The sequence below is a fragment of the Diadema antillarum genome, unplaced genomic scaffold (genome assembly GCF_040938485.1).
Source record: "Diadema antillarum isolate AM-2024a unplaced genomic scaffold, OU_Dant_1.0 seq00000687_RagTag, whole genome shotgun sequence".
Classification (NCBI taxonomy): domain Eukaryota; kingdom Metazoa; phylum Echinodermata; class Echinoidea; order Diadematoida; family Diadematidae; genus Diadema; species Diadema antillarum.
Genome location: NW_027271592.1, coordinates 753,149 through 766,129, shown reverse-complemented (window position 1 = coordinate 766,129; position 12,981 = coordinate 753,149). Strand labels below are relative to the sequence as shown.

Here is a 12,981-nt window from a genome sequence, read left to right as displayed (position 1 = left end):
ACAATCACATGATGCATAGATTGTAGGCAGGTACGTGGTTGAATAATTCCTTCTTTGCTCCTATGCGATTATTAGTCATCTGTGACACATTTCAAGGATTGTTGATTTGCTCCACAACTTACTTCAGACTTGACCATCTCATCCCCACTGGTCAGCAACCAAAGAAAGCCTATCTCTTTGTCTTGCTTGTCCGAACGTTTGTTTGGGACAAATGTGGACATTCCGACCTCATTGTCAGGTTACCCATCATTCTCCTGTCACTTCCCTCTCCCCCTCAAACAAGCCTCTTGACTTCAATCCAAGATTACATTTGCACTTCTATTGAATTTGTCCAACTTTTCTCTATACCCCTCACACCCTCTTCTTCTCAACAGTCACTCCTCTCTCCTATCTCACCCCATCCCCCTGCCTTTCTGTCTTTGTACAATTTCCTCCCCCTTTCATTCATCACCACCTTTTCATTTTGGTGATTGCTGAAATATTTCAGTAGAGCTTTACCCCCGTGAGTTTTCTCATTCCCGTGTTACAAACCATTTCCTTCTACATCGCTGATATGATAAGTGCATGGACGGTCAGATCTCAATTTGCTGCCTGGATGGAGAAAAAGGCATCATCTTGGATCTTCTTGAGAGAATGTGGCGTGAATTGGAGTCCATTCCCTAACTATTTCATCTGATTTATATACTTGTACTTGGGATTTCATTATCCTGCAGACTGGTTGGGTTTTTTGTGGGAGAGTGTCTTTGTGTGTGCCCTGAGTGTGTATACCAGTCCTTGGGTGTGGCAGTGGAATTTGAGTTTTTCAAGTGGAGTGCAGGAGATGGAATGGAGTGGAAGACAGCTGGAATTGATTCTTAAGGTAATGGAAAAAAAAAGTCAATGCATTCATCTTTGAATAACATCTTCACTCGCAGTGCTCATATCAATGTTTCACAGGGTAAAACTTCATTGCATTTGCACAGAGAATACTGGAAATATAGTAATGATCCTTAGGAGTCAATTAATCATCTCCACCGTCTCTGATATAATTGCTCTCAGGTGATCAAAGCAGAATCTCCGAATTGTTTCTATCAATGAACGCTGATAATTCCGAGGGGGACCTCCCTGTATTCAAGTCAGTGGTACTCAATGGTGATTCACCAAGGGTCAAATGTTTTTCACGCAAACCTGAGTTTCATGTGTTCTCCTGCGCAACAACACCATATTTGTTGATCATGAGTAATGCATGACTGAAGACTACAGTATGCTCAAAACATCACACGTACACTGTTCATTTTTAGGATATTTTATTCTGAAATAGAACATGGCTTGAGGTAAGATGGAAAGACAAGCTGGGGCACATGAAAGGGAAAATTTATTAGCACACTATTAGGTTGCACTGTGATGATGAAGAAGGAATTCATTAATATCACTTCCCAGACTTGATGCTTCTGATGTAAATTAAATCAGCTGAATGTTTCTATTAGGGTCTGCAAATGTAGACTAGTGGAGGGAAGGTTGAGGGATCACAAAATAAAGTGTGACCCCAGTTTCTTGAGTTCAAGACAATCTGTACTTTAGCCTCCTATCGCTTTCACTGGATAGGAATTTTCTATTTGGGGGAAACAAAGTGTCAGGAATAATGCTGATCAGTTAAGTCCACTTTAGTCAGATAATCCCTACTATAGAATAGAGTGCACTGTTCTTGCTCCATTTGTTTACATTTTCTGGTGTGCCTGCCCAAGCTCTCATCTGCACTAAGTCTTCCGGATAATGTCACCGGAATTGTAGAATGTTTCATGTTTTGCTTGCCAAGACTTTTCTTGCTGAACAGTGTGTGTTCATTTAAAGACCTGTTGAGGATGGGCCTATTTTCTGGCAAAATGCATTTCCCATAGACGCCTTCCCGAGTATACTCGAGGCTACAATGTAGTTTTCAACTGTTAAATAGTCTTTTACTTGTCGTTTATCAAGAATGTAAGTCAGTGTAATGATTGGGAGGGGGAACAGAAGTAGGAGCAAGTATGTAGGAGAGCAAAATTCTGTTTGAAATTATTTACAGTAATGCAAAGAGAAAGAGACTGGGGCCTACGTGAAACATGCTTATTGGTTATGTCCAAGCCCAAAATATCTGCATTTAGTATGTAGGATTTCCTGTAATGTCATTAGCGGTTTATATTCTGTTTCTTAAAGGGAGTGTATAACTCCTCTTTTCTACTATTTTTTGTTGAGATAATAAAAGACTTCTTATGAAATGTGAAAGAGCATGTAACTCCAAGAGGAATTCAACGTTTATTTGATGAAAATCGGTTTTGAAATGGCTGCGATATCCAACACAGAGAGATCGTAATAAAAGATGGGACCCACCTTTTATTACAATCGCTCTGTTTTACCTTGTTTTTGGATGTCTCAGCTATTCCAAAGTCAATTTTCATCAAATAAACTTTGAATTCCTCTTACTGTAGAATGGTATGGTCTGTACTATTTCATAAGTGGATTCTTGGTATCTCGCAAAAAGTTAAAAGACCAATCCTTACCTCCACCGATACTATACCATCCCTTTAACAAACACCAGAGAGAAAACAAAGGCTACATGTTAGACAAACAGTCATCATGCGTTTCTCAGCCCTAGTAAAAGTAAAGGGGGGGGGGGGGAGAGAGAAAACTAAAGAAAGCATGAAGTTGGGTAAGCAGTTCATCACTTGAACTCAATGCAGTTAACTGTGTGGAGTGCTTGAAAATGGTAAGTGGGATGGCTCCTTCCCAGGCAATTTTGTGTTACCATGGAAACTGGTAGCGTCATCAGGGATGAGAGGGGTGGTTAAGAGGAGAGATTTGCCTCCCTCGTCCTTGAGCCTGACCTTTCACCCTTTGCCCCCCCCCCCCCCCCCCCCAAATACTGCCTTCCCATGTAGACAATCCTGGTATACGATTACTGGTGGTGCCCAGTTCCTGTTGCACCTGTGTCCATCACTGCCCCCCTCGGCGTATTCCTGCATCGTTTCCATGGGAACTGTGTCATAGTATTATCCATCAGGTTACAGTGTGTTGCTATGTCTTACAGTACATGTCAGTGAAGATGATGACTGCAATTACATAGGGAGGCCATTTGTGTGTGTGTGTTGAGGTGTGTTACTGTGTAGGCCCGGTATATATTTATTATGTGAGTGTTTGTGCATAAACTTACTTCACAGAAGGTTGAGCTAGCGCGGGCCGCACATCCAGGTGCGCTCATGTCAGCGGCTGTCAGGAGCTTTTTGTCACATTCCGGGACGTAGATGCTAAATTGCCTGGATGGTTTTAGGTCAGAGAGACTGAGTGGGGTCCCTGGCATTTGAATGCGATGCTCGATGGATGCTGTGGCGTCTTGGCGACTTATACTATACATTTTGTACATGCATTGTAGGCCTATACTGTTCAGAGTTGCTGAGTAGTTCAACAGAACAGGAGACTGTGTATGTGTGTGTGTGTGTGTTCATGTAAACAAATTGAAGACAATTATGCTTAACATACATGTATTACTGCAGTGTAAAGTTCTCTCAAGATAATCATTACGTTTTTTTATAAACACTTAGCTTGGAGGGTTTGGGGATCGTGAGGCAAAAGAGCTTTTCATGAGTTGAGTTGGTCACAATGTGCGACCATGGAAAAGTATGCTTGGGTGCCAGTTATCATTGATCAAGTCTTATGAGGCATGTCTTTAATAGCATTTGATCTGCTTCTGTTGTATGTTGAGAGAGTTTTAACAAGCTGGTTGAACTGATGCTATGACAAGGTTATTAGAAAGCATATGACCTGAGCATTAACTCCGTGTGTGAGGGGAGAGTATGGATGGAGTCGAGTTGTGTAATTCATGTACGTCAGGTCTACTCGAGTATCAAATGGTATGTACCAATGTACTACTGTCTGTGCATGGATTCTGTCATAAGAAAACATCTGTAGACACAATGACAAAGTTGATATCTGTATGTGGTCCCTCATCTACATTGTATTAGTGCGAAGTAACTTGTGTTACAGTGTTTTCCTAATGTAAGGTTATAGTGAGTGTGTTCATTATGTGAACACTGTATGTACATCAGTGCGTGTGTGAGAGCTATCCTGTGCGTCAATGGTGACATTTACTGAGTGCACATTGTTGTGTCCTCTCTTGTGTGGTGCTCTGATCTGCTACACTGTATTTTATGCAGGACTCATTCTGTGTTCATTGTAAGCAGATGTTTTCCTTTGAGGATACAAATGACATCTTGATAACATTGCATTCATTGTAGGACTAAATTTAAGACAGTATTATTAAATGTTATCGTTTTGAGGTAAAAGATAACTTTCAGGAATCTCAAGGATTGTAATGAATACTTGTCACAAGTAATCCAGAGTCTAGTCTGTCAGTGTAAAAAAGCAGTACAGTGTCAGTTACTGCCTTCTGTCATTTTTGTTTTCTGTGAGACAATTTGGCCAAGATGTCAGTCCTGACCTACTTTTGGCATTACACATGATGCAATGTACACATAGACCAGTTCATGGCTATGAGATTTTGTTGATTATAGCTCAAGTGAACAGACTGCTCCCAAAATTCACTGGAAATAACTACAATATGTTGTCTAATTGTTTTGTTTCAGTTTTTGCTTACTTGTAGGCCTACTCATTATCTAAAAGATTTGTCAGTAGATTTATGTGACACTCTAAAGGAATAATTGACAAAAAAAGTGCACCACAAGATATATGAAAGAAACTCCAAGTCTTGTTGTTTGAACAATATTATTTCATTACATGTATACTTTGTACTATGTTTTTTTATTTTCGATGATTGGAAATAAACTATGATTGAATTGAATTTATACATTGTATCTTTGTATTGAGAATAGCAGTTATACTTGTCTTTATGTAAATTCTCTGTGAGTACCGTATACATGGTCATACATTTAGACAGTCTAATTTTTTTTTGCGAATCGGGACTTCCCAATGCGGAACCTCCCAACAACTTCGCTTATGTGGTTTGATTCACAATCGTGAAATACAATAATGAACAGAGAAATGTACGTGCGCACATTGCATTCATGTCGAGATTAGAGTTAATAATTTTGCGTGTTGTTAAATTCATGAATACAGCACCCGACTCCGTGAAATCCATGAGAGTAAAAGCGTCATGAGATATATAATATACAGTTTATTATTGTTTATGATATGTCTCTCAATCTCTCTATGCCTGTGTGTTCCATAACAGGATCTACAAGCGGAGATCGAGGCCCACCACAGCATCTTATCGTCCCTCAACGAGGGCGGACTCAAGTCCATCCACGATGCCGACAGCGCCGAGGAGAGCGACGACCTCCAGCAGAAGCTTGACGGCGTGAACCACCGATGGAACCGAATTCAGAACAAGTCGGCTGAAATCAGGTACTGTATTAACCCATTGAGGACTGTTCATAGCTAAGTCTGCTATAAACACATGTTTCCCATAGGCACCTGCCTGAGTATAGTCGGGACTACACATGTAGTCTTCAACAGGTTTACAATAAGGAGTGAGAGAAAACTTTGTATCAACTACAATTTGAATAATAAACATTGTTTACAGAGATGCCAGCTGTTACTTTGTTGTTGTTGTTGGTTGTTTTTTGTCAAAAATACTGCAGGTTTCATGAGACTAAGTGTTTAATTCGTATATGGGTAATTCCATGGGGTTGGGACTGAAATTGTGACATACAAGTTGAAAATTCACGTTGGGTAAATTGAAATTTCCTTTTTCCCCCTGATTTGTTACTCCCATTCTTCAACATATTCCACTAGAAATCTGTTTATTACTTCGCACACTTTCAGTCAGCATGGGTTAACAGGTATGGCAAAATACCTATGTTACATGGACTTCATTTGTTGACATCCTTCATCATTTTGTGTTCTGAAATGATAGCAATGAACACATCCACGTTTTTTTCGTCCATAGCACATCAACATGTTATTTAACAGGCGCATGAGATCATTATTAGTAAGATTGTATGTTCTGATGTCAACTGCAAGCCACTTTTATTAACATGTTTTTTTCTACAAACCATTAACAATTTCAATCAAAGGTTTAACTTTTTCATCAAGAGTGACACAATGACAATATTCTTAAAAGCACTACAATTGAAGCAAGTGATTTGTATGGGTATTCAAGTGAAAACATGATTTTATTGATATAATCAGGGGTTTTCAGACAACAACCTCGCCCACGGTGTACTACCTATGTTACACGGACAGTATGTCTTTGTAACATAGGTACACTACGACATATCAACTGATTTCCTTTATTGTGGTGTGAGATGTTAAAACCTACACATATAGACTTTATGTATGTTCCCACAAATAACACTATTGTAACAGTTCTTTGGAATTATATCTACTGCACACATGTGGAACAATACCTATGTTACACAGACTTCAATTCTTTGTAACTCTGATATGAAAGAAGGCAGACTTAATCAGAAGGAGAAGAAGAAAGTGAAGCTTTACACAATTTGACCTAATATACACTAACAACATCATCAACTAGTTGTCAACTAACTAAGAAAACTAGTAAAGAGAAATCAGACAAGTCTTCTTGTCTTCTCCATGTTCTTTGTTTGAAATTAATTTCTGCTCTTTTGTCCAATGTCCATTTAGCCCTCGATTTTTGTTTTTCTTCTGTCCATTTTCCCTCTGTGCAGTTTTCTTCTTGTCTAGTTTGTTACATTCGCTCTTCTTTGGTGTTGCTTTGTCGGCTTCCTCTCTGTTTGTGGAGTGCTGTGGATGTGTCCTTTTCACTCTTTCATGTAGTTTAACACGTAGCGGTGGTAGAGGAGGAGCCATGGCAGATTCATCAACAAACTGAACAAAAGGTGTAAAGAGAAATATAATAAAAAAAATAAATAAAATTTTTGTCGGGGTTGACTATATATTCCTGTTGATGTATCTGTGTGTTTATGAATGGAATTAAATAATTTTAACAATTTTGCTTACATTTCTACCTCTTGGCATACCCATTAGCTAGAGTTCCATGTGTACCTCCCACCAAAATTGGAAAAAAAAAATGGGTTATGCTTAAAATGATGTAAATATTAATAATAATAATATAGCATGTAAAACATAGGAAAATATCATTTTCATACTCTATGCTAAAAACTTGTTTTCAGATGCAAGCTACACTGCAGGAAGGGCAGGTCGCTGCCCCCAGTGTCCTAGCTAAGGTTAGGGCTAGGGTCAGGGTTACGGTTACGGTTATGGGCCTTTCAATAGACTCCCAAAATAATACTAGGCCCTATTTTATATTCATCCCCCATCGAAATTGTCGCCCTCTTTTTGAATGATAGTGTAGAGCAATAATAGTCCAATTTTGATTGGGGTTCATAATTTTATTGAAGCCTTTCCTACCCACTACCCACCCAAACTGAATAGGACACTGGCATTTTAGCTTTGAGACTTCACACGTGGGTGAACATGGAATGGAAATGGTGAATCCTTGTGAAATGTTAACAACTTCATCAGAGCATCTAACAGGTCAGTGAAATCTTGGATGGAAAACATTGACATTTTCAAAGTAAATCTGTTAAAGACAAAGAATTTCACAGCTCCTAGTTCCCTCAATATCACCAGCAAAATAAGGCAAACTCTATTTCTCTAGTTCAGATGCAGTCTGGACATCTACGTTTTCCAACTAGTATATAGTGACTAATACTAACTCTAGCACGTCTACCTTGGTAGATACCTAATGACAAAAGGGTCCAAAAATTCACCATAATCGGGAGGTAAAACAATTTTATATTGCAGTGAAGATACACTGATATACTTTTGTATGGTTTTCTAAGAGAGGAATATATGCTCCTTTTGCAGAGACCGGCATGGACGGAAAATTTGGCAATCAAAATTATGAACATGAACCTGTAACAAATATCTCAGTATGTGGGACTACAGTATCATCGTCCACAGTATTTTTGGCCAGTTCAGAGGTTTAGATGTCGTTTTTTTTCCTCTAATAGAATTACAGAATATGACAAATGTTATTATTTTCGTAAAATAGCGTAAAAGCTTACCAATTGACATCAGAAACATTAAAACTCCTGTACCTACGTTACATGGACAACGGCAGAAAAACAGATCTTGCGCTGTCCAGGTAGGTGTATATTGGCTGTGAGTAGTTTTTCTGCCATTGGGGGAGGACTGCCAGTGACATGAATACAATTGCTGAAGTTAGTAGCTCTTCTTTTTATCGCGAGACGCGTCTTTCCTTACCTACGTTACACGAAGAGGCCGGACATCGCACTGAAGTACAGTGATATGTTCCGTATTTTCTCGTTTATTTGGAGGATTTTTATGCTAATTTTTGGATAAGAATACTCCTGAAATATAAATCTCATTATAGAAATAAAGTTTCTAATCATATTATGATTGGAAGTGTATGTAAAACCATGCTATACCTATGTTACAACAAAAATTGCCATGGACATCGTTTGTAACATAGGTATGAGGTTGCTTGAAGATGCTCTGGTGTTCTTATTTTGTTACAAATGTTTATGTGCCTTATAGCGTTTGTAGAAGTCACCTTGCCTCTCTTAATTATGATAGGCATAATGCTGAAAGGTTGTATATTCCTGTTTTACATTGCCATGAAAATGGCATATATTTATGTCACAACATAAACCACAAAAAACCATGGGACATCATTAGTGAAACAGTCATAGACAAAATACATTTGTACACAGGCTTGTTTTTTTTTCATCAAATAATTCTTCACACATTTCTCTCCAAGAATAACTGCAAACCACGGACAATTATTTGATAAATTTTTCAGAATATGACTTTTATTCCCTACACAACATGAAAATCTAGAGAAGACCCAACCCCATGGAATGACCCATATGCGTCACTACACATACATATTGCATCTGCGGCAGGGAAGGTAAAAATTAATGTTTTCTACCAAAAATAAGCCTTCTCGGCCTTCAAAAAAAATTGCAGTGCTGTTCACAAGTTTGGCATCCCTGTAGCTACTATACTGTACCATGGCAGCTGATCGGCAACACAACCAGTTCGTTGTAAACACTTTCTGTTTGTAAACAATTTATGAAACACCCCCCTGGGGGGTGTTTCATAAAGCTGTTCGTAAAGTTACGAATGACTTACGAGTGACTGGTGATCAGTTCTTGTGCTGAATTATGAAAATTCTGATAAGTATAGCACATCAGAACTGATCACCAGTCGCTCGTAAGTTGTTCATAACTTAACGAACAGCTTTATGAAACACCCCCCCCCCCCTTGCCACAGTAATTGCAGTGATGGGAACTTTACAGTGATTGATTATTGATATACCAGGCCTTGCTTTTTATTGAGCAGTTTAAACAAAAACTGCTTCTCAAAGAATGATCACAATATCAAGAGTCACCCTGGGATTGAGAAGGGTGCACCTGTGTGCACCCCATTGATAAATGCCCGGTGTAATAAAAAGTATTGGACGTTGCCATGGTAACCCATTGGTAGAGTTACTACTAATAATAATACAATACATTTATATTGAACTATCTATCTCATGAAATTATTCTGAGGAGCATTGTGGAACAAGGGGATAAAAGGAATAAAAGGAAATATTCAAAATTTCATTTTTAATTTTAGCTGCATGATCAGGCCACCAAAAGATAGTACCTTTATGGAAATTTGGTAGCCTGACGTCAATATGTAGTGTCCCAGGCCACCTGGCCATCACTAATGTCAAGCCCTGCTATAGTGATACAGAGAGAATGTTCCTTCAGCTACAAACTAGTTTGTATTCAGTTGTAAATAGCGATATTTTGTAGTACTTGTGAAGCTCTCATATACATGCACACACACCAGGTCTGCTTGTATGCAAAACTAGTAGAAAAAGCTACTTTAGCAACGAGATATCAGTCAGAATTGTATTTTCCATACAATCATGAGACATCCAAATAATGATATCGCATGCCACGGAACGAACATGTCAGGCGCAGACAACTTTAATCAGATGAGTTTCAGGATAAAAAGGCTTGCTGCCAATTTCCATCAAGTAACAAATCAACCATCTTTAATCAGGTTTGTCAGTCAGACTTTATTAGTGAAGGGGTTATGGTATAGTCCTGTGGTACATCTAAAAGTGCATTCTAGAATCAGTAGGTGTACAACAGTTTCCGTAAAAGAGCTTGTGAGAAAAGTAGGGTTTTTTTTCTCTCCCTTTCTTTCAGTTCTTTGCATTTACATGTATGTGCCAAGATTTTCACCATTCTAAAAACAAGTACTGACACACTGTGTGCATAATCTCCATTTCAGTGAGAAGCGTCGTTTGCTGACTTCACACAAAAACTCATTGTATGTCATGGGGTTTCTTATGAAGTTAGGCGGCAGGAATCGTAGTCCCATTCATTACGAATCATTCACCACTATGTTACAGCTCTGCACATACCTGTTGTAATGTTGTACAGTCAGACAGTGAAAACTTTTCAGTTTTCAATAGAAGCTTGAAAAAGAAAACAGACCCTACTTTGATGGCTGTCAATAATTCCAGTGGTTGTTTTGTTTGTGTGTGTGGTTTTTTTTTTTTCACTTCATGTGCGATACTCTTAGAAGTGTGTTCAAAGTGTAGGGCTTGATACATGTACATTGGAAGAGAAGTGGTGCTAGGCAATGTCGTTGATGCGGTATTGTTTGCACCAAAGGTATAATTATGTTTTCTTCCTTTCATATGTGACAGTGCACCTCAAAACGAACATAAAGTCGCATACACTGATTTTGCGTGAGGATCGAAAATAAGTGAAATGGGTCAACCTAGCCGAACTTGACTTTTTCATATTTTCTGAAAGAGCGGGTCTTCTTTTACATTATGCTCAAATTTGGTATCATAAAACGGGCGGGAAAGTGTGTTTTTTTTTAGCAGTTTATCTCGAACATTTTTGGTAGAATAGTGTGATTAGGTGTGTTTTTAGAATCCCTTTTTCATTTCTGAAAAACCTTGTCCACACTCTTCACTTTCAACTCTAATAACTTTTGAAAGGATAGTGCTACTGCTTTGAAAGTTGGCATTGATTATAGACAGAATGTGTTAATGAGGCATGCATAATTTCAGTTTAATCTGATAATCCCTTCACTGTTGTTACTCTGGTGGTTTACTTCCTGTTTTTTGTCCCATTGGTCGCACAGCCAGCACGGTTTGGTAAAGATTAAACGCTTGAATAGACACTGTACTTTAGAGCCTCTTTTCTTAGTATACACTTTTCCTGAGTTTGTGCTTTCTTTCCAATATTTAGATAGGTTAGGAGAGTCCATTTGATTTGAGTTATACATCATTTTAAAGCTTAAAGTCTGCTCTTTCAGAATATGGTCTTAACTAAAAATTCATGTCTGGCGACTTTTTGTTTGTTTTGAGGTGCAGGGTCACATATAGTTTACAAAGATTATTACATTATGTTCAGTATGTGTCATTATTTAGGTGTGTATGTATACGATGAATTGAGATGAAGTTTTGTAGTGTTGTATCTTCCCCTAGTTTTCACTGATTTCTCCAAACGACAAAGGCAACAGTTAACCCACTGCTGACTAAAATCTCGCGTACCAAGTGTAGTGATCCTACAGGGAATTGCAATAACTTGGGATCAACAAGTTAATGGGTCCCCCCTCCGCAATTCAGTCACTATGGTTACGTGCAACAGATGTAAATCTGAATTGTGGAAGGAGTTGCATTTTCCAATGACTTTTCCATTTGTCGTGAACAATGCTTTCAAACTTCAAAGGCGATGATTTATGGATGTTTTCCTTCTTTGTCACAATTTCATTACGGAGACCAAAATGCTGCCGGTATGAATTCATTTATGTCATTCAGGGAGTTGAATTACTTAGTTGTTCATCCTTTTTTTCTCTTTTTAATTCTTGTTGGCAACTTCACCGAATGCCAAAACCTATTATGCACAGATGAATAGGGTCCTGTATCTCGATGATATTCTCACCTGATCACATGAGGGAGATTGAAAGGTGCTGGATAAAACCTGTCCATGTCGTTGAGTCAAGTGTGGAGAAATATTATACACAAACCTGTGGGCAGGTGATGTAATGTAGCATGCAGAGGGTTAAGCGATGTATTTATTCCTTTCATCGGCTCCGCGCAGGAAACGGCTGGAGGCGAATGCGGAGGAGTGGAACAGCCTGGTGCGGGAGATCAACGAGCTGGTGTACTGGATTCGCCAGAAGGACGAGGACCTCACCAAACGACAGCCTGTCGGAGGAGACTACAACTCCATCCAGCAGCAGATAGCAGACCATAAGGTACAATGATATGACAGTCACCATGCATTGTAATCTGTGCGTCCCATGTCTCTTTGATCTTTGCCTTGAAGCATTTATTACTACCAATACAGTCTCATAATGTAGAGGGCCTCAACTGCATTTTTTTTATCGGAGCCTCAAATAGAAATGCTTGTATGTTCATTGTTACATGAAACCAGGAGATATCATTTTGAAAAAAAAAAGAGGTTATCACAAAATTTAATAGAATATGATAGAAACAGAAACCAAGATTGCACCAATAAATACTATGTGATACTTTGGGTATTGATTTCGTTTCATCTTTATAGTTCAGTACTTGTAGCATGCATTTGTTCTGCTGCCTTACAAGCATCAACTTTTATATCATTATGTCTTGTCAAACTGCCAATTTTGTAAAGATCATCTTGTTCACCTTTGATCTTTAATATTCTCACTGTATATGCTGGATTCTTTGTGAGCATGATAGGAGGTGAGTCTGTATTTGAAAGACAAGTGGTTGTATTCGCAACGGAGAACCACAATGGTGGAATGAGAAATGAGTATTTACCCTTTTCCAACAGAGGAGTTTGCATTTGTTTTCAGTGCAATTTCACTCGCAAGGCAGTTTTCTTGAGAAATATTAATTTTGCAAACACCAGTCATCTCTGGGAATATGTGACAAATATGTGACAAATAATAAACACTGCATGAAATATATGGTGTGTATAGCATTCAGTTCTTTTGCACACC

The 12,981-nt window shown here is 38.6% G+C and overlaps 1 protein-coding gene across 1 annotated transcript in view; it reads left to right on the top strand.

Moving 5' to 3' along the window:
- The window catches only part of LOC139737247 (dystrophin-like), a 466,340-nt gene that overhangs the window by 435,612 nt on the left and 17,747 nt on the right, over positions 1–12,981 (top strand). Inside the window, exons 53-54 of the mRNA XM_071647923.1 lie at positions 5,201–5,373; positions 12,096–12,252. Of these exons, the coding sequence (XP_071504024.1) occupies positions 5,201–5,373; positions 12,096–12,252 (330 nt within the window). The remainder of the gene's footprint in view (positions 1–5,200; positions 5,374–12,095; positions 12,253–12,981) is intronic.